The sequence below is a fragment of the Ictalurus punctatus genome, chromosome 7 (genome assembly GCF_001660625.3).
Source record: "Ictalurus punctatus breed USDA103 chromosome 7, Coco_2.0, whole genome shotgun sequence".
NCBI classification, from domain to species: Eukaryota; Metazoa; Chordata; class Actinopteri; order Siluriformes; family Ictaluridae; genus Ictalurus; species Ictalurus punctatus.
Genome location: NC_030422.2, coordinates 9,250,976 through 9,277,096, shown reverse-complemented (window position 1 = coordinate 9,277,096; position 26,121 = coordinate 9,250,976). Strand labels below are relative to the sequence as shown.

The window sequence follows — 26,121 nt, the reverse complement described above, 5'->3', positions numbered from 1 at the left end:
CCACTGGCATCGCTGCACAGTTGACTACTTTGAGATTGTCAATGTCAATGTCAAGGCTGTGAGCAAATTTCACCTTTGAAGAGACCCAGACACTTGAGTGCATGACTGCAAGGTCCTATAGTCTGGTTATTCATGACTACCTACTTGGTATAATGTGAATAATATGGGCAATCCAGCCCAAATGTATAAAAACGAGGTGGCCGATAGACTTCTAATCCATGGGTTCAAATCCCATCCTCATCAATTACTTTGGGGCTCAACAGTTAAGGCTCTGGGTTACTGATCAGAAGGTCAGTCCAAGGTTCAAGTCCCAGAACTTCCAAGCTGCCACTGATGGGCCGTTGAGCAAGGCCCTTAACCCTATCTTCTCCAGGAGTGCTGCATCATCCATCCATCCATTTTCTATACCGCTTATCCTTCAGGATCGCAGTGAACCTGGAGTCTATCCCAGGGAGCACAGGGCACAAGGTGGGGTACACCCTGGATGGGGTGCCAATCCATCGCAGGGCACAATCACATACCCACACACCCATTCATACATGCATGTCTTTGGACTGGTGGAGGAAACCGGAGTACCCAGAGGAAACCCCCACAGCACAGGGAGAACATGCCATAGCAGGAATTGAACCCCCAACCCTGGAGGTGTGAAGCAAACGTGCTAACCACTAATCCACCATGCATCATATTCCCAATATTCCCACTTTGCAGGAATCCAGGTAAATTAGCAGGTTTAGCAATAGAGTGCGTGGAATGTCGAGCAAGTATCACTCTACGACACTAGCAATGCGATAGATGTTAAATATTCAAAGAAGAAAACTCAGAGGCCGGAACTGTGGCATATGTCGCTGACTAGAAACTTACTTTGTGCCAACATTAAAGTCACCAACATTGCTGAGGAAAAAAGAAAGTTCAACTCCCTGGAGCCTGTAGACAGGAACATGTACAGGAAGCAGTGAGTGACAAAAAAACAAAAACAAAAACAAAAAACAACAACAAAAAAAAAACACATGGCTACAGTAGGAATACTAACAAATAAGTATCTAAACCAGCTTGAAGCTACAGAGTGCCATGGAGCCAGTAGCATTCTTTGACTAATGCAGTCTCCAAGGAAGAAATGAATGAGAGTATAAAGAATGGAGGTGGTCTGTCCCCAACTTTGGAGGACGAAACACTAATGTAAACACGTTCTGCTAAGCGGATCGCTCCATTCCACTTTCATGTGCACAGAGCAGAAGGAAAAAGGGAATGACTGATGTACAGTATGATGGTGGTATTTATAGTAAATGCTGTCATACGTCACTTTGTAACCATATCAACTGATTTTTTATATACATATATATTTCCGCAAAACTTCCAAAACAAGGTCAATACCCACTGCTCTCATTAAAATGCTCATTTTTAATATACCCCCCCCCCCCAAAAAAAAAAAACAACCCCAAAATAAATTAAATAAATAATAATACTAAAAAATACTATTTTTTTGAAAGAGGGTACAGCCACAATGATATAATTTATTACGCTACTAAATTGCCTGTGAATTAAAACAAACTAAACAAAATTCCTGGTCTTTTCTTTTCAGAACCTTTAAAAAAAAACGATTCTTCCACAAAACAAAGCTTTGATATCACAGCCATTTTTCGTGTTTGACAGCTAACGTTGTATTTTTGAACAGGCAAAACAAATGTCTCTCTCCGGAAATGAAGGACCCGACCAAACAAGGGCGGAGTCCCAAAAGGCTATCCTAGTGCACTAGATAGGGTGTAGAAGGTGCCTTTTCACACCCTGTGTAGAGGACTCGTTGAGGAAGTGAGGCGTCATTTGGGATTGGACCATGGCTACTCGAGCAGGAAGTTCAGAAGCCGGTGGAGGTATGAGTTGTTATTTTGCACTGCTGTTATCAAACACACGATTGTTTTCTTAAAATATTTATTAAAATGATATAGTAAATGCGAAATGCTTACACTTCACATTAATTAATGCCTACGTTTGTCCTAGCTTTCCTTTTTTATTTATAATAATTAGCCGTTGCCAGCTAATAAGAGTATCTAGCTAGCTACAGAATAAAGCGCAGTCTCTGCACAATTAATGTTAGCTTGAGTAATCATGTCTCCTGCTTTTTTTATTGCTTTGCTCAACATTAGGTCGTTATGTTCTTCCAACATGATTTGATAGATTTCGGTTGAATTGCAGCGGCTAGGCTAACATCCTGGTCGAATCCGGGGCGATTGGTTAAAAAAACCCCGGAAGTGTGGGAATTCTTGATGCTGATTGGCTGGCAGGGCGGCCACGCTGAGGCTCGGGATTGGCTTAAGCTCGAGACGCCTGTTCTTCCGTGAAAGCGAAAATAACAGTGTATGACAACTAGAGTTGGAAATAATCCTTGTTTTCTGTTTTGTGTCGTCCATTTATAATAAGCAATTCCAGCTAGGCGTCATTTCTATATAAAGTTACTCAGTTCAGTTTTAAATTGAAGTTGTCTGGCTGAACTTTCCAAGCATGTACATCATTCAACCATAACATTAAAACCACTGAGAGGTAACGTCAGTAACATTGATTACCTCATTACAGTGGCACCTGTCAAAGGGAGGGCTGGGCTTATATTTATTAGGCAGCACATGTACAGTCAGTTCTCGATGTTTACATGTTGGAAGCAGGAAAAATGGGCAAGCATAAGGATCTTTCACGAGGGTCAAATTGTGATGGCTAGACGACTGGGTCGGAGCATCAGCAAAACGGCAGGTCTTGTAGGGTGTTCCTGGTACGCAGTGGTTAGTACCTACAAAAAGTCGTCTAAAATAGGACAACCGGTGAACCTGCGACAGTGTCCTGGGCGCCCAAGACTCATTGATGCACGTGGGGAGCGAATCCCGTCTGGTCCGATCTCACAGAAGAGCTACTGTAGCACAAATTGCTGAAGAAGTTCATGCTGGCTGTGAGAGAAACGTGTCAGAATGCACCATGCATCACAGCTTGCTCCGTATGAGGCTGCGTAGCCATAGGACGGTCGAAATGAAAGAAGGCCTGGTCTGATGAATTGCGCTTTCTTTTACATCATATGGACGGCCGGGTGCGTGTCCGTGTGCATCACTTACCTGGGGAAGAGATGACACCGGTATGCACTATGGGAAGAAGGTGAGCCGGCGGAGGCGGAGTGTGATACTCTGTGCAATGTTCTGCTGGGAAACCTCAGGCCCTGGCATTCATGTAGATGTTACTTGGACACATACCACCTACGTAAACACTGCTGCAGATTAAGTACATCCCTTCATGGCAACGGTATTCCCTAATAGCAGTGGCCTCTTTCACCAGGATAATGCGCTCTGAGACACTGGAAAAGTTGTTCAGGAAAGGTTTGAGGAACATGACATGGCCTTCAAATTCCCCAGATCTCAATTTGATCGAGCGTCTGTGGGACGTGCCGGACAAACAAGTCCGTAAAGCCCTTGCTTCGTCATAAAAATTATATATATATATAACACTATGATTATATGTGTTAATGCTGTATTAAATTGTTTTTGGTAGGCTAATTAGGTTTGTTCAACACGTATGCATGTGTTTGTATTTAATTTTTTGCGTTCTAGGCTATAAGATGTGGATGCTTTGGCCATTTCTGGTGGCTCTACACTTTGTGTCATGCGTAGACGGCGACTCGAAGGCTGTGACCACGACGCTTACCACCAAATGGCCCTCTACACCATTGCTCCTGGAGGCCAGGTAGGGTCTGTTCAGAGCGTCACGCTAATTAATGCCCGGGTTACAATTAGACTACAATGAAATGTGTATCTAGCATCTAGACACTATAATGCTGATTATTTTATCTGAACAAATACTGACGATAAATGCATTATTCGTCGCCAGTGAGTTTCTTGCCGAGGAAAGCCAGGATAAGTTCTGGGACTTCGTGGAGGCTAACCAAGATATCGAAAATGACCATGACGGTAACTTCCCTGCATTCGATTCCATTCATATGCGTATGCTGGTAACATCTGTACCTGTTCGTTCAATCGTGTTTTTGGTGTTTTTCCTTTCACAGGCACAGATCTATCCTATTACGAGCTGATCCTGAAGCGAGCCGGGCAACTCTTGAGTCCAGTGCAGTTGAAGCTGCTGAAGTTTGCGCTCTCGCTACGTTCCTACTCGTCCACTGTTTTTTCCTTCCAGCAGGTCAGAGAACAATTAAGAGATACTGTTAGTAGAAATAAATAAAAAATAAAAAATCGTCCTTTGCTCTACCAGTTGATGCAAACGCTTATATTTCGTCTGTGTTTCCGTTAACGTTGCACAGATAGCGTCGAACGAACCTCCTCCACCAGGCTGCAAGGCGTTTTTCAACGTCCATGGAGAGAAATCATGCGATCTAGACCGCCTGAAGAACCTGATCGACGTTGCTTCGGAGAAGTGAGTTGATTCGAACATGCTCGTTCGAACCCGCTATCAATTCTGAAGTGAAGGCTAGTTTGCAGGACGGGCTTTCCAACGTTATCGAAAGCTAGTAATGAACGGATTTTTATATAAAAAAAAAATTTCATTTCAAATGTGCGGCTATTTAACGAAGAAAGCAATATATTCGTTAATGTACTGACGTTTTCTCTGAGGAGATCTTACATTAGATTTGACATTCGTGGAAGGCGTTTCCAGTTTCAGCACTTTACGACACACTTGCGATTCATTTCCTGTTCTCTTTCCGCGTTTCCCTGCAGGCCGAAGCCTTTCCTGTTCAAAGGTGATCACAGGTTTTCCTTGGCTGACCCGGACGCTCCCGTTGTCATCCTCTATGCCGAGGTGGGAACCAAAGAGTTTGCTAGGTTCCATCAGCACATGCTGGCCAAAGCCAACAAGGGCCTGATTAACTACATCCTGCGCCATTATCTCTCAGTGAGTACACTTTTTTCCCCATATATCCCATTGGATGTGTGTGTGTACATACATATATTACCTGAGCACTTTTTAGCCCGTTGTTTAGCAAACTAAATTACACTACACTCAAAGGTGTAAACGCTCAGACGTTACCCTCTCGTTCTCCGTGCCTCCTCCTGTTCCCATTCACACTCCCTCCCTCGCTGCCACATGCACATGCCGTTCTCTTTTTGCTTTTATTTCATTTAAATGAATTCAGCTCAGACTAAACGCACACTCACTTGCCCCAAACGAAGTCAGATTTCAAAGACATTAAGAACAAACGTGCACTGTTTGCATCGCAGAAACCCAGCGATAATAAAGTTTTCCTGTCCGGATACGGCGTCGAGTTGGCCATCAAAAACCAGGAGTACAAAGCCAAAGACGACACACAAGTTCAAGGTTTGATACTGTTTGCTCTTTTTATTTATTTATTTATTTATTTATTTATTTATTTTTGAAGGAAAATACTAGATCAGCATAGACGTGTGATGATTGGTGAAAATATCCCAACAAGGCATCAAGTCAAAACGCTTCCTGTTTTATTCCACAGGTGATGATGCGAACGCCACAATGATTGGCCAAAACGACCCCGTGGACGAAGTGCAGGGCTTCCTGTTTGGCAAACTCAAGCAAGTGCTATATTTTTTCTTAACAAATATGGTGTTTTCTATATACGTTTGGCTGTTCTGTCGGAGCAAAAGCTGTCTTTTGTCCAGTTACATAGAAAGAGCAGTAGCTTTGTATTATTGCCTATAAAAAACTTGGAGATCAATTCGTCGTTGCCGTACGGCGACACCATGCAGTAAAACTCGCAGCATAGTTTGAGGGAAATCTGAAACCAGATGAGCTCATCCTGTTTGTTTTTTTTAAATACAGAACAGTCCACCCAGAGTTGAAGGAACAGCTGAAGGAACTTCGTAAACACCTGGTCGAGAGTACGAACGAGATGGCACCGCTCAAAGTCTGGCAGATGCAAGGCGAGTATATCAAACGTTTGAGCGTACGAGGTGATGCATTTCAGCCGGAGTTTGGCGTTTTTAAGTTTTAAAGCTGTTTTTACGAATCTTTTTACGGAAACAAAAACAACATTTGCGTATCCAAAAACAATGTCTTTTTTTTTCCCCCATGCACTCCTTGACCAGCTATGGCTTTGTCACTTTGCCAGCCCACCGAAGCGTACCGTACACAGCACAGCGCCTGAAGCTCATTAGCGCTCTGTTAAGACGAACTGTCAGGAGAATAAAGCCACCCACACATAAAAGACTGCTCAAGACACAGGCATAATAATCCATTACGCACATACTCTCTCTGATAAAGCCCAGCCACTTAAATCCATGACACCTGGAGGACTCGATGAAGCTTTGCCATGAATGAAATTAAGCCATTAGTGAGGATTCCCTTTTAAAGGATTACTTCAGGGATAAACGTGCTCCTTGAAACATGCGAGTGTATTTCTATTTGAGCCGAATCTGTTGAAATTGAGAAAACGGGATTCCTGTTTTTTTGACTAATTATTTACTTAGCGTTTTAAATGTTAATGCTTGGCGAATCCCCGTTCAGTTCTCTTTGAGATGTTACACGCAAGATTTAATTTACTAACATGTTCTCTGTGTTTCTCTTTCTCTCTCTTGCGCCTCAGATCTCAGCTTCCAGACGGCAGCGCGTATCCTGGCAGCCCCCCCTGTAGATGCTCTTAATGTAATGAAAGACCTGAGCCAGAATTTTCCTACGAAAGCGAGGTACTGTACGCGAACCTCGCCCGTATCGAAAAGCATACCTTTAAACAGACGTTCGTTCGCGGGTGTAATCGGCTAACGAAAGCGGAGCAAGAGTAATAGGCGCTGATTCGTCAAAATGACACACACCAAGAGCGGACAGAAGCACCGGTGTCTCCTGATTTAACTGAAAAATGCGCATACTTGATCAAACAGACTAGCCGGCGATCACTAGTGAACTCTCTAGCGAAATGACCAGGTAGCGATACAGATTCCACAATGAGGATAAATTGGCTGATGTCTTTATTTAAAAAAAAAAAACAAACAAAAAACGTTCATGCTGCAGCTTTAATTCAGGACATGTGCTGCATTTTTCTGTACACAAAGGCAAACGGCTTTTCAGAGAGAAAACTAATCTTGATTCATGCCTGAGGCTAGAGGTTATTAAAGTAAGACTAATTGTAAAAAAATATCTTTTTAGCTGGTTTAATTAACACGGGAAATTGACCTGTCAGCAATTATAAAAAAATAAATAAAAAGGTTTGATGACTGTTGTTTAAGAATTATAATTAATAATGTCCTAAAATACTCTGAAGTTTCAGCATTAGAACTTTTCAGCATTTCTTCCATCTTAACACTTTAACTGGCTAGCCAGAATCGGTTCGTTGAAGTCGAGCCTGTTTCGCACGTGATGTACTATATCGAGTTCATTTGCGTATCGACTTTATTGATTGATAATTTTTTTAGATTGTTTTAAAATTCATGTCTTTATCACATTTGTTCTCAGGTCCTTAACCAAAACGGCGGTAAGCTCGGCGATCCGTAAGGAGATTGAAGAGAATCAGAAGGTAGCTTTTTTTTTTTTTTTTTTCCATTCACTTGTTCACCCTGTAAAATGTGAAAAGAGGTACTTCCTCTGGCTCAACACTTGTCTGCCGGTTCGAGAAACGCTCGCACTTTTACGTGAAATGTCCGAGGGTTTTTGTTTCCCCAAATATTCACGCTGCGTATGGCACCCTTAATGTCGCAGTCGTTGCACTTCTTGTTAATGTCTTATTGAGTCATTTGTTGTAACATTTTGCTGCACATTCCTGTTTATTAATTTTCCATTTTTACCCAACACGGAGTAGAATAACTGGTATCAACCGGTGGTTGCTTATTTTCAAACAACCACATGTCCTGAAGTGTTTTTTATTTCTCTTATAATACAGCCGTTTGCCGACTGTTATGATTCATTTATCTACGTTTAATGAACGTCTTTGAAACCACAAAGCCCTCTGTTCTGAACCCTGTCCTGAAAGTTACAGCTTTCCAAACCGCTGGAACTGGAGACTCCGTTCAGCTTTTCCAAATTCCTGTACATGTATCTTTCTATCTAAAAAAAAAAAAGTGAAATACCACATCAACATTTACTATAGAAATGATAACATGTTATATCTGCCCGTGACTTGCCCGGTAGCTAGCTCTACCAGTAGTGGTGTTTTGCTGTCAGTTTTTAAAAAGATGCCTAATGTCCTAGTGGTTCTCTGTAGTACTTTAAGGGCTCATTGGGACTGCAGCCAGGTGATTCAGCTCTCTTCATTAACGGACTCCACATTGACCTGGACGTGCAGGACATCTTCAGGTGAGCGTTCACTACCAAGTATTTTATGCATCATTTCTTAAAAGGTAATATGAAACTATACTACACTCGTTTTTTACTAAATTATAATTCATAATATAATTATTGAATTTTATTAAATTCATACATTTATACTAAGTTATAAAAAATAAAACTTTTTTTGGGAGAGGGGTGGGGGTTGGTAAATTGTTGCCATATGGCAACAGTGTGTGACTGTGGAAAGTGTCATGTAGTCAAAAAAAAAGTGTTTATTATTATTTTGCCACCTAGTAAGCATGTAAAAGTTCTTGAAAGAAATTATAGGTGTAAAAATATGTGGCTGGATTTACTCACTCAAAATACATACAAAAATGTAATTCAAACATGTATCTTTTTAACTCTGTCTCTTGAAAGAAATCTAAATTTAGAAAATAATGTGCATTTGCAAAACGTCTGAAATGACAACGGTTTTTCGTACTTTGAATGTGAAAAAATAAAAAAATATTAGAAAGCATAGTTTGTTTGTTTTTTTTTTGTTTTTTTTTAAATAAACTATGTAGACCTGTTTAAATTCATGAATGCACATACCATTGTTCCATTATCACATGTTGTTGCCATATGGCAACAATGACATTTTACCATTTAATAAAATACTCATAATATTAATAATATTAATTTAACATTAATAATATTAATGACAAAAAATAAATGTCAACTTCTGTTAGTGAGTGTTATTTTTTTCCCTTTTGTTTTTCCTTAATATTGAAAAATTAATAACTTTTTCGAGAGTCCTCTGAGGATGACCTTGAGCAAGTCATGTGATTGCAGAAAAAGAAGTGCAAACAGCATCATTTCTGTTATGTCAAAGTTACAGCCGTCTTTTGTTCAGTTACATAGAAAAATAGTAGTTTTGTATTATTGCCCATCAAAAAAATTGGTGATAATTGTTGCCATATGGCAACACCATTCAGTAAAGGGTTAGTGATCGATTAATTTCATTTGAAATCGATACATTCTCAGAGTTGAAATCAAACAGTTTATACTGACAGTATGTTTAATTTTCAGTCTAAATAACGAGAAGTCTAACTAGAGGAAAAAATTAGCTCATTCAAGTGATGGTATATCATTCTGTGCAGTGTGTTTGATGTGCTGAGGAGCGAAGCTCGTGTCATGGAGGGCCTCCGTAGCCTCCTCATCGACTCATCCTTCATCCACGACATCCTCAAACTGAATGTTCAGCCATCCGACTCCGATTATGCCGTGGACATCCGCAGTCCTGCTGTCTATGTAAGCTTACAAACATACCGTGATGTACTGTGTATGTACAGCTTTTATACCGGGACATTTCATCCTAGCAACAACAATTCTTGTCTTATTCTTCTTTACACACAGCAGTTAACAGCAGTAAACAATGTTTGTTCTCTTTATAGTGGATCAATAATCTGGAGACGGATGGCAGGTACTCCTCGTGGCCCTCGACCGTGCAGGAGCTCCTGCGTCCCACTTTCCCAGGAGTCATCAGACAGATTCGCAAGAATTTCCACAACCTGGTGTGCACTGCGTCTCTTTCTTGTACAGTGTTCTAGGATATTTCGGTGATTTTGAATCGGCTTCATGGAAAATCTACCTAACAAATGAACACCTTCTACACTCAAGTGTATACTCATGTAACATAAGTGCAGATGTTGTATCCATGGTACTTTAACTGAAAAACTAGCTAAATTGCTTGCTAAAGAACTAGTGGTTTTAGCTAAACAAAAAGAAAAAAGTGTAATATATATTTAGAAATTGTATCAAAAGCTCTAGCCAAAGAATTCAAAGTTCAAAGAAAATTATGTTCTAGTGTTTCAAATAGAACTTTTAGCTAAACAACAATAAATTCTACCTAAACAACTAGGTTGTAGTTAAAAAATAAAAGTTCTTGCGAAAGAATTTGAAGTACTAGCAGAAGAACTAGACATTATAGCTTAAGAAAATAGAAATTCCACCTAAAGGATTTGAAGTACAAGCAGAAAAACTACATTGTAGCTTGAAAAAAAGAGATGTTCTTGCTAAATAGAACTAAAGATTAATAGAACAAAAATTAGACATTTTCACAGAATAATTATACATTTTGCATAAAAACTTGGTTATAATTTATAGTTTTATAACGACGTTCTAGCTAAAGAATCAGAAACTCTAGCTAAAGAACTACACGTTATAGCTAATAAATAAGATTCCAACCACAGAACTAGAATTTCTAGCTATAAAATAAAAAATTCAAACTATAGTCCTAGCAACTAGAAATTCTAGCTAAAGAACTAGAAGTTCTAAGACAAACTTAATTAATTCATTCATATCCAGCTTGATAAATGAGGCCCACATCTTATTTCTATAGCCTGCTATAGTCTAGTTTCAGTAGTTTAATTTGTGCTTTTCATTCATTTAAAAATTAGGATGTCTTATTCAAGATATCACTTTAGACTTGTGATTGTACAATTGGAAATCATAGAAGTCAGACGTTAGAGTATAATTCAGGCCTGATTAAGATGTATATATGCGTGTGTGTTTGTGTGTGTGTATGTATTTATTTATTTATTTATTTATTTATTCATTCAAGAATTGGTCATTAAACAGAGCAACACGATAATTCCAGTTTGAGTCTGCGTCGCTGTTCACTTATTGTACTTTAAAATATTGAGCAAATAAATTGTAGTGGTAAATCGTTCAGTGCTTTGCAGCATATGGTTCTGAAAGTATGCACCAGTTCTTGTGTATTGACCTATTTAACAGAATGTACAGTATCTCCAATTTAAGGCTCCCAAATAAGAGTACTTTTCTGATTTCTGCTTGTAGGTAATGATCTTGGACCCCACTCATGAGAGCACAGCAGAACTATTGAGTGTCGCAGAGATGTTCTATGCCAACAACATCCCCCTCAGGTACGTAGTTCAGGTGAACAGAAGGTAGTTCATCCAAAATATAAAAATAAATAAAAAATATATATTGTCTTCAAGTTACAACGTGCACTTCTGTACAATTTGTAGTGTCCAAACTCTTGACTAGGCGACAACTGTGATTTAAATGAAACTGTTGTTGATAGTGGATTCAGTCTCTTGAACTGTCTTGTTCTTTTTTGCGTGGATTCTTCAGGATAGGACTGGTGTTTGTGGTGAACGTTGAGGACGACGTCGACGGCATGCAGGACGCCGGAGTCGCAATGCTACGAGCTTTCAACTACGTCGCAGAAGAAGTGGACAATCAGATGGCCTTTGACGCCATCGTGTCAGTAAGTCGAACGCTTGAAGCACATCAAGCTCATTGTTATTAATAGGTGTGCTAAAAACAAACAAACAACCCCAGACCTAATAGGTCCATCAGGTCCAATTTCATTCAGCGGTTTATAAACTTGACTACAATGATTTTATCCAAGTAGAAATGAAGACGTTAACATTGGGTAAATGGTTCGAACTGGATTTGCTTGTGTTTTAATCAGATGCTGAACCGTGTGCCCAGTGGAGGGAAGCTGAAGGTGGAGGATGTTGTGGCTGTTCTGAAGAAACGTTATCCCTATGTGGAAATAAGCAGCATTCTCGGAGCAGATTCGGTCTACGATAACAATCGCAAGGTACAAAAGCACTCGCTGCGGAATGGTGTGTATCGGTTGGCATGGTGATATAAATTTTTGCATCAGATTTGCAATGTAGTGTAAACACCAATCATCAATCAATCTCTCTGATCTCTCGCGCATTTCTGTGCAGGAAGGGAAGGCGTATCATGAGCAGACGGGAGTGGGTCCCCTACCCGTGGTTCTGTATAACGGCATGCCTCTGCAGCGCGAGCAGCTCGACCCCGATGAGCTCGAGACCACCGTCATGCACAAGATCCTGGACACCACCAGTTTTTTCCAGCGCGCCGTCTATTTGGTGAGAAAGACGTCGTCCACCATTACCTCGACAACATTGTTTGCGTATTGCTATAGTATACAGCAATGATTTTCTATTTCTTTGTTTTTTGGGGGGTTTTTTTCCTCAGGGTGAGCTTTCAAGCGACCACGACGTAGTGGAATACATCATGAACCAGCCAAACGTGGTGCCACGCATCAACTCTCGCATCCTGTCCACCACCAGGAGCTACCTGGATCTCTCCAGCACCAGTCAGTTCACTCGCATTTGCATCCCGAAAACTAATTTGCGATCTAGATTCGCAGCTCCAGGGAACACAGCCTCATTTCCAGTTCGTCACTAAACGTTTGGCTTGTTCTCGAAAATCTGTTTACGTACGCGAGGCGCAAGCTCGTGAGGATATTCATAAAGCGCTTTATTCCTCGAGGAAATTAAGTTTGCTCGAGTCGGAGGAGCGCGTATATGCTCGCCTGCAGGCTGCAATAGGGTTAAATACAAAATTGAACAGCTAGCTGGATTAAAAAACAACAAGAAAAACAAACAAACACGTGGTTTCTGTTCACTTGGGTAATATGAAAATAAGAGTATTCACACACATACACAGTAATTATTTTTACTTCTCAACATTTTTCTATCTCATAAAAACTTTAGCTTTAAACCTTCAATATAAAATACAGTGCTTAGAGTACTTCAATTGAGCTTTTTGCATTTAATTACAGGAATAAAAAAAAAACACGGCTCTCTTTGTAGGGAGATGCTTAAAAAGTGATATTGATTAAATACCGTTATTACGAGCTTCAAAACGCGTTCACATTATCATTTGCCGTATAAATTATAATCTAGATTTTACAGTAGGTTCGAGTATTATATCAGGATTTGACTCTACTGTTAACTTTCCCTGTCATTTTCTAGCATCGGCTACGTAATAAACGATCGACACTTTACTACTTTTATGTATGAAATGCAGTTTCTGAATAGGAAATCGACCTTTTGGGTACTCCAAGACGTTAAAATCATAACGGCTCGCTCGTCAGGAAGGCTCTAGCCACCAAAGGCTGCCTCCCTGACAACCGCTTTCTGGTTTATTGTATATACGAATGATGAAATAATTCCCCAGAGAATGCAAGTTTTAAGTCTCGTTAAAATAACACCACTCGAACTCACAACTGGATCTTTTGGTTTTCAGACTCTTTCTGTAAACCCATATTGTTTGCGTATTTCACTACTAAGTATGATATGTCTCCTTCAGATAACCATTTTATCGACGATTATGCCCGATTCCTCTTCCTGGACATGAAAGAGAAGAACACGGCCATGGCTAACAGCATGAACTACATGACGAAGAAAGGTCAGTCCAAATTTATGTATGTATGTATGTATGTATGTATGTATGTATGTATGTATTTATTTATTTATTTATTATGTACGATGGCTTAAGATAAGGAGCCCATTCCGCTGAGTGTGTTGGTATATCTCCCTTTCCATCTTTATGTAATGTAGTCCACTGTTACCTCTGGTAATTGCTTTTCCTTAAACATAGTCATCAGTTTTGACTGGGTTGAGATTTGTTTTAACGCTAATTTTTTCATTAAACAGCATGTGTTTGCTTCTGCTTTTTTTTTTTCTAACCCCTCGATTATGTCAGACAGGTGACGAATTAAAGCAGAACCCCAACCTAAAGCGTGTTAGTTGAAGTATTAGGCCATGATGATCCTTTTCTTGTTCGAGCGAAAACAAGGGGAGAAGTTGCATACTAAGCAGTCGAAAGCCACTGATCAATACTCTACTTATCCGGTTGTATAGAAGGAAATGAGAGGAAAGGACCTGGATAATAAGTCTGTCTATAGAAGTAATATGCCTTCACATATGCAGTGCACCTTTAAAAATCACTTAGTCTTCTTGGATTTGCCTTTTATTTTATTGGTGGACCAAATCAGTTCAAATGGCACCAGTTCTATATTTTCAGATTTCATATTTACACTTTGAGTGAACGTTGTACTGTACATAAGGTCAGGCTGTGGTTGTATAAAACAGAATGATGTGGGACTTGCATAGTTTTAGCTGCAGAGCTTGCTTACTGTAGCACAACTAAAATGAGATCCTGACCCTGAAATCCTACACACACACATATATATATATATATATATATATATATATATATATATATATATATATATATATATATATATATATGTGTATATATACTAATATTGCCTGATTTACAGATGATGGTGTGATCCGTCCCGTGACGTTTTGGGTAGTCGGAGATTTCGACCAGCCGGCAGGCAGACAGCTGCTGTATGACGCCATCAGACACACGGTAAAGTCAGACTGTACCGAAGTGAAAAAAGACCAGTTAGATGATTGATTGAATTAGCTTTTATTCTTTATTTATCTGTCCTGTTTAAAGTGCGCAGTAGGATCAGTGTGTGGGCTACAAGTTCATCACCAAATGTATCCTGTGCACATGTTAAGCAGTAGCCATCTTCTTTTCAGAAAACCAGTAATAACGTGCGCTTGGGCATGATCGATAACCCATCGGACAGTCCCACGAACGCAACCACGCTGATTGCCCGGGCCATCTGGGCGGCCATGCAGACTCAAACGGCCAACAACGCCAAGAACTTCATCACCAAAATGGTCAAAGAGGAGACGGCGGATGCGCTGTATTCCGGGGCTAACATCGCTGACTTTGCAGTCGGGGTAAATTAATAGAGCTGTTTTTTTTTTTTTTAAATTCAATCGTTCCAATGTTTTACTTGACAATTATTTAAAATTAGCCCCATCCAAGAAAGGTGAAGTCAGGTTTGAGTTTTATAAAATGATTAAACTTGGAGTTTTCGCTAGTTTTGGCTAGTCCGACTTTTCAACCCTGCCCTGTATATTTCCGTATTAAACCCCTCTGAGATTCTATCCTCGTGGTTTAATCGAATCTAAAATCGACTTTTCTGTACAGTTCTCTATCGCTTTCTTCTCCAGGGCATGGACATACCTCTTTTCAAGGAGGCGTATGAGTCTCCTAAAGCGGACGTCCTCTTGGCCCAGGCCGCTTACTGCCGCGACGTCCTGAAGCTGCGTAAAGGCCAGAGGGCCGTCATCAGTAATGGACGGGTGAGTTTAACCGCCCGGAACGAGGGGATCGTCGCAGGTTGGAATCTCCTCCGAATTCCATTTCGCATTTCTTTGACTTTTCCTCGCAGGTTATCGGGCCGCTCGAGGAGGGCGAGGTCTTTAACCAGGACGACTTCCTGCTTCTGGAGAGCATCATAATGAAAACATCCGGCGAGCGAATCAAGAACAAAATCCAGCAGATGGCTGTCGAGGAAGACCGGTACGGCAGCTCATGTACCTGGGTGTAATGGTTAAAAGAGTACACCATGATGATATTTTTCAAAAATATATTTTTTTTTTTTGGCCCAGAGCGAGTGATTTGGTCATGAAGGTGGATGCACTGCTGTCGTCGCAGCCCAAAGGCGAGGCTCGGGTTGAGCACGACTTCACAAACGACAGACACAGGTGAATGAGTCCTGACTCCTTTAGTGCTTCATCGGGACAATTTTGGGTTTTGGTTCTAGTTATTTTTTGGGAAAATGGTATTCATCGCAATAATCTAACGATTGTGCTGTGTATATACATTTTATATGTGCCTTTTCTTTTTGTGTTTTTTAATGATCAGACTAGTCCTTTTATGAAGTGATTTTGAACTCCGTCTCTGAAAAGTGGCATATTTAAAAAAAAAAAAAAAAAAAAAAAAAAAAAAGGATCATATTTATATCATCGTTTCTTTGCTGCTTTTTACAGCGCTGTAAAAATCCGCCCCAAGGAGGAGGAAGTGTACTTCGACATCGTGGCCGTGGTGGATCCCGTCACCAGGGATGCTCAGAAACTGGCTCCTCTTCTTTTGGTAACATCCTCAGCACTTACCATGGCATTATATTACTTAAAAAAAAAAATATATATATATATATATATATATATATATATATATATATATATATATATATATTTCAGTTATCCTTCTACACCTTTATGACATCACTTTTGGGTTCCCTGCGTTCCTTCTAGGTCCTGAAACAGCTGGTCAACGTTAACCTGCGAGTCTTCATGAACTGCCAGTCCAAGCTCTCGGACATGCCACTTAAAAGGTGAGCGTCTGGCAACCCGTCGTTCCATGACTCGCATGCCACTTGGGTTTAGATTGGTCCATCCATACATCTGGTACGTCTTTTTTTCTTTTGCTCTGTAGTTTCTACCGATATGTGTTGGAGCCCGAGGTGACCTTCATGGCCGATAACCGCTTGGCTCTGGGCCCGATGGCTAAGTTCCTGGACATGCCCCAGTCTCCACTGTTCACCTTGAACCTGAACACGCCCGAGAGCTGGATGGTAGAGTCTGTGCGCACACGTCACGACCTGGACAACATCTACCTACAGGAGGTATGTCGATCTGAAAGTAGAGTAAATGAAAGTAAGCGTTTTAATATAGAATCGTGGTTATGTTGTCGTTCTCGACACATGACTAGGATCGTTTCAGTGCTCTTGTCACGTTTCAGGTGGACAGCGTTGTAGCTGCAGAGTACGAGCTGGAGCATCTTCTGCTCGAAGGGCATTGTTTCGACGTGAGCACTGGACAGCCACCTCGTGGGCTGCAGTTCACCCTGGGCACGGCTTCGGACCCCGTCATAGTCGACACCATCGTCATGGCCAACCTGGTAAGGGACTTCTTGGTTCATCTGGTGTGTGTGTGTGTGTGTGTGTGTGTTTTGCTGTAAAGTCAGTATGACTGCTTCATTTCTCCTTCAGGGTTACTTCCAACTCAAAGCCAACCCAGGAGCCTGGATCCTGAGGCTGAGAAAAGGAAGATCAGATGATATCTATAAGATCTACAGGTAGGTGTAGGTGTGTGTAATTAAACACTACAGAAGTTTAGACACACTCATTCTTTATTTTTATTTTTTTCTCTCCCACATTTTAGAATAATAATAGTCATCAAAACTCTGGTGTGACACACACAAAAAAAAATCCAAAGTAGTATAATATTAGTATCTTCAAAGTAGGCGCCCCTTTTGCCGAGAATTTCCAGAAATGTATTCTTGGCATTTCCTCAACTGATTTCTTGAGGAATTTGCCCTGAGATGCATTTTAAACAGTATTAAAGGAGTTCCCACCTATGCTGGACTCTTATCAGCTGCTTTTCGGATTATTTCGCTCCGAGTCGTCAGTTTACAAAAATATTTTATGTTAGTGTTCAAATGAAAGTAATGAATACGTTGACACGATTTGTATTTTTGTCTACAACACTGATTTCACACATTTAATCATACACCTTCAGATCAAAAGGTTTTTTGTGATCTTGAAAAGCATTTCAGTTGAGTGTCTCCAAACTTTTGACCGTGCGTGTGTGTATAGTTGTGTGTGAATCTCACACGTTTCATTCTCCCACAGTCATGACGGTACGGACTCTCCGGCCGACGCCGAGGATTTAATAGTCGTGCTGAACAACTTCAAGAGCAAGATCATTAAAGTGAAGGTGAGTGTGAAGGGTGTTGGTGTCTGATTCTGAGGTACGGCTCAGTAACATACTGATAGAATTTTCCATCCTCCAGCCTCTTTTCAAGCTTTGCATAGTTGCCCAAATGATTTCCCAGTAGTCCCCCGCAAGCCCCCCCACCTTTCCTCCCCAGGGTTCTGCTCCAAAATGCGATTTTTTTTGACTCGCTCTGTTGTACCGTGTGTTAAATCTCCTTTCTAACCCTCATCGTGTCGGTACAGGTGCAGAAAAAGCCCGACATGATGAACGAGGAGCTCCTCAGCGACGGCAGCAGTGAGAACGACTCCGGATTCTGGCAGTCCCTAACCAGGTAGAGACTCCCCTGAGCTGGGGTTTTAACAAATTTATTTATTTATTTATTTATTTTTTATTTATTTTTTTTTTAAATCGCCTGCGCTCTCGAATACTTTCGAAATTCTTTCTTCCAGAGGATTCACCGGTGCCCAGAAAGCAGAGGAAACCAAGCAGGAGAAAGACGACGTCATCAATATTTTCTCTGTGGCCTCGGGACACTTGTACGAGAGGTTCCTGAGGTAAAAGATCACAGCTAATGACGTCACGTCAATATATATATACATATATATATTTTTTCACTACTCGTCCATCTGGAATGGATTTTACATTTAAAAAGCTAAAGGCTCTTGCTGAGGATGGTATTGTGTGATATTTGAAAATGGCACTATCTTAGAATTTTTATATTAAAAAGACAATCGAGTCAGTGGATGACATTTTGCTTCGGTCTGTATTACATCTTTTTACAGAAATGTTTTTCTTCCCATTTTTCCATCCGCGATCTTTTACACCCGTCAAGTCCGATTAGTGCCGACATTATTCTTTTTTTTTTTTTTTTTTTTTTTCCAGCGGAATTCACTTTTTAAGGTCATTTTCATGGATTTCTTTCTCAGTCTAAATGATCCAGACTGACCTGATAAATGTCCTGGTCTAGGGTCAGTTTCAAATATTATGCTTGATCTGCTCTGGGAAATGAGCGGACCCCTGAATCAGTGTTGCTTAAAACAATATTGATCTTTTATTCTATTTTTTTTTTTCTTCTTCAGAATCATGATGATGTCTGTGCTGAAACACACCAAGACGCCGGTGAAGTTCTGGTTTCTGAAGAACTATCTGTCTCCAACCTTTAAGGTGCGCATGGCAACAGAGAAGCTTATAACTACCAGCTTGATGCAAAGTACCACGTCTAAACCAGCACCAGAGAGTAGACTTAGCCATTTTTTCAGCTAGGTGACATCCTTTTTGTTCTTAATTATCGCCCTGATGGTGAAAACGGGCAATTTTTCAATGCTTTTGCTATTCTGTTATAGCCACTTCCCATTTTGCGAAGCTCAACATCCTTTTAGCGCACATCACATCTATATTATGGGTCTTACCCATTGTTATGAAAGACTAAGGGAATTTGGCCTTTGTGTTAACTCATATTTTATACCCCTGTGAAACAGGAAGTCATGGTTGAACGATTTCCTGTTCCTAGTCTCCCAGGTGTACTTTTTCACAGCCTTCTTAGCTCATATTTACCAAGGGTGCCAATATTAGTAGAGGGCACTGCATATGAGAGTGGCAATTCAGAAAAGACAACGGAGATTCTTCATAGCCTCTCTAATGCCTATCACATTTCAGCTGTTTTGAGTTTCCTTGCTGTTTCAAGGCCATTATCTGAATCCTGCAAAGGAAACACACCGATTTAACGACGTAAAAACCCTTTTAATAGGTGTAATTTTCCAATAGGAATGCTGAAGAGCCCCAGATGCTAAACCACATTGTGTAAAAGTTAGTTCTGGGGGGAAAAGATGATCACTTTAAGTGGAGATAATGGCTACTGTCTATTTATGCACTTGAGATACACAGCACCAGGAGTCATCACTCATACATCTGACACATTCGCACATTCACTGGACACTTTGTGTGTTCGAAATACATTTTAATCTCCATTTTAATGTCTCGCTCAATCTCTGTTTCTTTGCATGGCAGGAATTTATCCCCTTCATGGCGCAGGAATATGGCTTTCAGTATGAGTTGGTGCAGTATAAGTGGCCTCGCTGGCTCCATCAGCAAACCGAGAAACAGCGAATCATCTGGGGCTACAAGATCCTCTTCCTGGATGTGCTCTTCCCGCTCGCCGTGGACAAAATCCTCTTCGTCGATGCTGACCAGGTACCCATTAATTAACCGCCTTGTTTTCCCGTAAGTATTAAAACGAGTGATGGATAATAGATGAAGAAAGCACATCTGGATTCCAGTTGATTGCAGGAAGTATTTGTGTTTTTATCCAGCTCAGAAATGCTCAGGACAAGCATGTATGCATACACGTTCTGTACATGTCTCGGGTCTGTTTTAGAGGTTTGTTTGAAAAAACAAAACAAAAAACAAAACAGTTCACTTGCATTACTTGGACTCTTCTGCCCCCTTCAGGCAAAGCTCTGTAACTTGAACTGAAAGGCACTACTGTTTTAGTTTAGCCTAAAATCTGTTTGTTTTTTTTTTGGCCCACTTATGCATAGAAATCCTCAAATGGAACTCGCAGACGTTCACATGTTGCCTGAATATTGTGAAAAGTTTCATTTTCCAACTGAGTTAGTATGAAAACAAGCAGTAACGTGGTGATGGAAACTGTGGCTACATCCAACACTAAATAAAGTCTGTTGTAGTGTTTAGGATGTACTACAAGCATTGCAGCACTGTGGCTGTGGTGTTTTTAATAAGAAGTAAGGAAAAAAAAGATGACTAGGCATGCTGATATATAGGGAAAATAATCAACAACACATGCTTTCACATGTCAACATGAAGTGGAGTCATTGTAGCGTCTGCCATACAGGTCATTCACGCTCGGTGAATGATGTGGTCTCGTTAACGCCGAGCCTTGTTTAGCTCCGTATTTTCTTTCCCCCCAACCTGCAGATCGTACGCACGGATCTAAAGGAGCTGCGCGACTTGGACCTGGAGGGGGCGCCGTATGGTTACACGCCGTTCTGTGAAAGCCGCACTGAGATGGACGGATACCGCTTCTGGAAGTCCGGCTACTGGGCCAGCCACCTGGGACCCCGCAAGTACCACATCAGGTTAGGAGGCGGGGCTTCATGGAGGCACAGATGATTCTATGCTGATCTAGTAGCATGTTGCAGTGTAGACGTATTATATTATGTATAGCATAGCAATAGTTATTCCACTTATAAGTTAGTTGCAGGTCTGGTCTGGTCCTCTGTCAGCGATGAATGATATAATAATATTGGATATTTGATAGGAACTGGACAGAACTGATGGAAATGAGCTTGTCTTGTCTACATCTCTCCCTCCAGTGCACTGTACGTGGTGGATCTGAAGAAGTTCAGGAAGATCGCTGCAGGAGACCGACTGCGAGGACAGTACCAAGGACTGAGCCAGGATCCTAACAGTCTGTCCAACCTTGATCAGGTGTGTGGGCATGGATATCATTCATTGGCCAGAGCACAGTTTACACTAGCTCACAAACTTATCCAGGTTGGACCAGTTAGTTAGTGCAGTACCATTATTTGCGCTAGAGCTCACATCAGGATTGTGTTGTCGCAGAATCTCTATCCAGGGTTTGTTTCATTAAAATGGGGTCACGCATAACAGATTCAAACATTTGCAATTGTCACTCGGCATGTTAACATGTTTTTTAGAGGGAAAGATTCCTCGTTCCTCCATCATGTATTGTTAGACTTGTTGGCAATTTTGCACGAAGTATTTCCTTGCTGAAGTAAACTTTGAAATTTGCACAACTTTATTTAGTTGTGTCACGTATCAGTTAATCCTCTAAGTTTTCTGAGTTTTTTTTCTTCCACCACAGGATCTGCCGAACAACATGATCCATCAAGTGCCCATCAAGTCTCTGCCGCAGGAGTGGCTGTGGTGTGAGACATGGTGCGACGACGCCTCCAAAGCCAAGGCCAAGACTATTGACCTGGTACTGACTACATATTTAATCAGATTTTTCAAAACCTCCATACTCTTATTCTCAAGGATAAGTCCAAATCCAATTTGCTAAGACCTCCATACTCTCATCCAGTTGAAGACTGGAAAAACATAGCCTGGTCTGATCAACCTTGATTTCTTCTGAGGCATACAGATGGTAGGGTCAGAATTTGGCACCAACAGCATGAATCCATGGACCCAACCTGCCTTGTGTCAACAGTCCAGGCTGGTAGAGTTGGTGGAATGTTTTCTTGGCACACTTTGGGCCAATTAATACCAATCAATCATCACCTGAACACCTCAGAATATTTGAGTATTGTTTCTGATCATGTGCGTCCCTGCATGGCCACAATTTACCCATCATCCAACGGCTACTATGTCGCAAAGCAAAAAATCAGACTGGTTTTGTGAACATGACATGGGGTTATGGAGTGTCATACTTTATTGAACACTTTTCTTAGCAATGAATTTATTATTATTATTTTTGCACGACTCTTGTTGCATCAAAAATCCATTTTAATTTCATTAAAAGCCCCAACTTAACACGAGTTCTGATGCCTCGGGAGGTTTCGTTTTTGTGTTCTGCTAAAATGTATCTCGGACCTCCTGCACTGCCTTTTCGGAAACAAGCAAGACACACTTAAATCTAGCTAAAGTGCACTAAAATCAACCAAAAAAATTTAAGCCAATGGTTAGCAAAACTGACTTGGTAAAGAAGTCTTGAAAATCGCAGAAACATCTAGTCACTAAACAATGCTATTGGATCTTAAAACTAGACAAAAAATGGCAAAGTTTAAGCGAGTTATGCCTATTACAAGCAATGAAAAGTCAAGATTATTCAAGATAGATTTTTGATCGAGCTGATTAAAAATGTATCCCTTAATCTAAGATTAATAATTAGCAACAACAAAAACAGAAAAGCGTACAATATGACAATTTTCCAACAAGCATAATTAAAATAAGTGACTTATTGTCTTAAATAAAGGCACTGGAAGCTTTTTATTTTTTCATTTTTTTTTTAATTAAAACGGGAAAACTCTGAAACAGGGACTGTAGAAGCGCAGATTTTTACTGAACAAAGTGCAAAACATACAACTGAACCATAAACGTAACAGTGGACATGAGGCAAAAACATGCGGACCGCGAGAGCGGCTCTAGGACATGACAATTAGGTGCTGGGAAAAACTAGAACTGGGGGATGATGGGTAATGTAGTTCAGTGTGGATTTCAGCATAACCATGACACATCACTGCTTCATCGAAACAAATTGAAAGTGTGCAAATGGTCTTAGTCTTAAAATGAGGGAAACGCATCTTGTTCCTCTGCTGGGATTTTATGCAAACCATTTGTTGTAGCTTGTTTCTGGTTAAATCTAGCATAATTTTAGCGGGTACATCTTATTAAGACAAAGTTAATTCTGTTTCCTTACAATTTTAAGATTGCCTTTTCTCATTTTGTACACTTTTTACACATACAAAATATCATCTAATTTCCCCGCTAATTGAAATGGCTTCGGATTTTAAAGCGCTCCTATTAAATGATCCGTTCTAAACGATTAGTTCGAATCGCCCCGTTTCACAGAGTATACTCTGCTCTGATTGGTCAGATGTCCCAGTCTATCATGATTGGTCTACTGCTGTCAGTGTGTTTCAGAAAGGAAACACTGACTACCGAAATGAGTTTCAGCTCCGTCTGTCAGTGAGCAGCTGGTGAAGACCAGAGGCAAGGCGTTTTGTTACAAACCTACGTCGGTTTGTACAGGAAGTAAACTCTGGAATCACTAATGAGCTGTTCAGAATCAGTTCCTTCTTTTGGGAGTCAGCAACCCCGTTTGTCGTGCTTTCTGTTTTTTTTTTTTTTTTTTTGTTTTTTTTTAAGTTTGCAGACTTTTTACATTCGCAAACAGCTCTATAACACACTACATAAAAGGTAATATTTAAAAAAGCATGATGGGTGCACTTTAAAAGCAATTATCATTCTTTTTCTGAAAAATGTATCTGTGGGTGTGTATAGACTGCTCTTTTTGTGCCGTATTAATGAGGGTAATCTCCGTGTTACAGTGCAACAACCCACAGACCAAAGAGCCGAAACTCCAGGCGGCGGTCCGGATCGTGGCTGAATGGACCGATTACGACCAGGAGATCAAGAGGATTTACAACAAGTTCCTAGAAGGACGAGAGAGAGGAGCTCACTCAGGGGAGAAGCACACGCTTTCTGAGGGAAAGACAGGTGAGCTCTCGCTATCCCCCACCTGTTTGCGTCACTCTTGGTTTTCTCGTCGACTCTCACCGTCTCTCTGACTATCAAGTTCTCTTTCCCTTGCTGTTTCTTTCATTCTCCATTTTTCTCTCTCTTTTTTTTCCTCTTAATTGTGAAATTTTTCAATTTCACATCTTTCTTTCTTGGTTTTGCTCCCCCCCACCCCCCCTTAATTTAATTTTCTTTCTGTCGTTTCTCTCAATTTCCCCTTATCTTTATCTTCCCTTTTCTCCCTACCTCCCTCTTACTTTTAATTTAAATGTCTCTTTCTCTCTGTGTTTTTCTCCATTTCTTGCTCTCCAGTCTCCCCCTGCTCTGTTCCCTCCCCCCGTCTGACTCACTTTAACACTTTGGCTTAAACATTGTAATACTTACCTGCCAACTTGCCCCTCTTTCTCTCTCTCTCTCTCTCTCTCTCTCTCTCTCTCTCTCTCTCTCTCTGACTCACTTTGACTCTTTGGCTTAAACATTGTAATACTTACCTGCCAACTCATCTCTCTCTCTCTCTCTCTCTCTCTCTCTCTCTCTCTCTCTCTCTCTCTCTCTCTCTCTCTCTCTCTCTCTCTTTCAGACGGAAAGAAGCATACAGAGCTGTAGACGGACTGCTTTCCGCACAGGGACGACTGACTCTGTTTAAAGAGTTGTCTTTTTTTTCCCTTTTTTTTTTTCTTTTTTTTTTTTCTTCTCAATGTTCCTTTTAAACAAAAAAAAGAAAGCCTATTCTCCTGGAGCGGGGTCCACGTTGGCGCTGTGAAAACTTGAATGAAAACTATTCAACCCTCTCTCATTTGTGTACGCGTGGCGCATGCGGCAGTATTTGGGAGGAAACAAGGCTTAGGGCAAATCACGTAGGTCTGCTGTGTAATTGTGGGGAATCGTATATATGTATATATGAGGTGTAGACATGGCTGTATCAGAAGTGCTATAACAAATATCATTGCCTTTCCTGTGAGTCCGACCAGAACCTGCCCGTGCGTGTGTGTGTGTGCGTGCGTGTGTGTGTGCGCGTGTGTGTGCGCGTGTGTGTGCGCGTGCGTGCGTGCGTGTGTATGCGTGCGTGTGTGCGCGTGTGCGTGCGTGCGTGCATGTGCGTGTGCGTGCGTGTGCGTGTGCATTCTGACTGCAGTACCTGCGAAGTCGATGCTGTAAAGGTGATGCATCCGTCCATCCGGTGTGAGTGAGAAAATCACGACGTTATCACTTTTCTTTCTTACAACTATGTGCTGACGTGAGAGAACGGTAATGTGCGTTCAATAGGAAACGCTAATTTATTCAACTGTCATGCTGACAGAAATACTCTCCGGTCGATGTCGAGCTTGCGCTCTAAACAGCCCTTTTAAAGTATAATAATAATAATAATGGTAATAATAATAATAAGGGTTAATACCAGAAAAGCAGTTTTATCTCAAATCTGATTTTGATTTCAGAAATTCCCCCACAAGATGAGCAGAACTTTTTTTATTTGGTCTCTTCCTTTTTCTCTGCCGTCGTTGTCTGACGTGCATCCGAGGTTTATTTTATTTTTCCCTCCTCCGCATCTACTGTATTGTTTTTAAGCAATCCGAGAACACAAAGGACGTTCAGTTTGATTTGTTGTTGGGATAATTTAGGATTAAATTGTGGAATATCGGTTATTTTTTAATAAAAGAGATGTAATAAATTCGTGGTGTTTTTTCCCTCCCTCCATATTGTAAGACATGTGGGTGCCACACGGGGGCGCCATGTATCAACAAATGTTCACACGTCTGACTTTTTGTCAGTAACACACTATATGAAGGAACCCGACTATGTACTGTTACCGAAAGACTTCCTTTTCAAAACCACACACATCTATAAACAGAAATGTAACTACCTAATCAGTTAATTATTTTTTTGTTTTGTTTGTTTTAAAAAGGGTACTAACTGAACCTTTTCTAGTCACCTTTAACCTGGAACGGTGCATGTGGTGTTCCTTTCAAGCTTTACACTGTAATCACGGTCCAATTTTGTACCTTTTGTTGTGTTTCCCTCACATTTTCAGGTGATTTTAAAAGGTACAAGCTCAACTACAACTAGATTAGCCAGTCAAAGGCCATTTTCAATTAAAAGTCCCTCACACATGCAATAAAAAGCGACAAAACAATAAATTTTCGAGATGGTAACAGTAACTCCCATCAAAATTTCCCATACCAGCACGCCCCAAAGCCTTTTATTCCTTCCTTCCTTCCTTCCTCACTTCTTTCCTGATGAGTATCTCTTGTTTGATTACAAGGTCACGAAATCATCA

At 40.7% G+C, this 26,121-nt stretch overlaps 1 protein-coding gene across 1 annotated transcript; it reads left to right on the top strand.

Moving 5' to 3' along the window:
- The first annotated feature begins 1,743 nt into the window (after positions 1-1,743).
- uggt1 (UDP-glucose glycoprotein glucosyltransferase 1) lies at positions 1,744-25,515 on the top strand. The gene is made up of 40 exons (XM_017472445.3): positions 1,744-1,868; positions 3,582-3,714; positions 3,859-3,938; positions 4,034-4,164; positions 4,286-4,398; positions 4,701-4,875; positions 5,202-5,298; positions 5,450-5,528; positions 5,776-5,876; positions 6,539-6,638; positions 7,402-7,462; positions 8,147-8,238; positions 9,351-9,501; positions 9,645-9,764; positions 11,050-11,135; positions 11,347-11,482; positions 11,690-11,821; positions 11,955-12,119; positions 12,229-12,349; positions 13,348-13,446; positions 14,324-14,418; positions 14,595-14,801; positions 15,078-15,209; positions 15,299-15,429; positions 15,519-15,614; positions 15,900-16,002; positions 16,164-16,243; positions 16,345-16,534; positions 16,651-16,809; positions 16,901-16,986; positions 17,543-17,627; positions 17,870-17,958; positions 18,077-18,181; positions 18,707-18,791; positions 19,635-19,817; positions 20,562-20,722; positions 20,960-21,074; positions 21,472-21,588; positions 23,657-23,825; positions 24,427-25,515. The coding sequence occupies exons 1-40, from the start codon at positions 1,832-1,834 to the stop codon at positions 24,450-24,452; spliced, it is 4,623 nt and encodes a 1,540-aa protein (XP_017327934.1). The 5' UTR covers positions 1,744-1,831; the 3' UTR covers positions 24,453-25,515.
- Positions 25,516-26,121: the final 606 nt, after the last annotated feature.

What these genes read in the sequence shown, in the direction of transcription:
- uggt1 (XM_017472445.3), top strand. Translation starts at nt 1,832, where the DNA reads ATGGCTACTCGAGCAGGAAGTTCAGAAGCCGGTGGAG. An exon ending in GCCAACAACATCCCCCTCAG is followed by an intron (nt 11,136 to 11,346) that starts GTACGTAGTTCA and finishes TGGATTCTTCAG; the next exon opens with GATAGGACTGGTGTTTGTGG. An exon ending in TCCAGCGCGCCGTCTATTTG is followed by an intron (nt 12,120 to 12,228) that starts GTGAGAAAGACG and finishes TTTTTTCCTCAG; the next exon opens with GGTGAGCTTTCAAGCGACCA.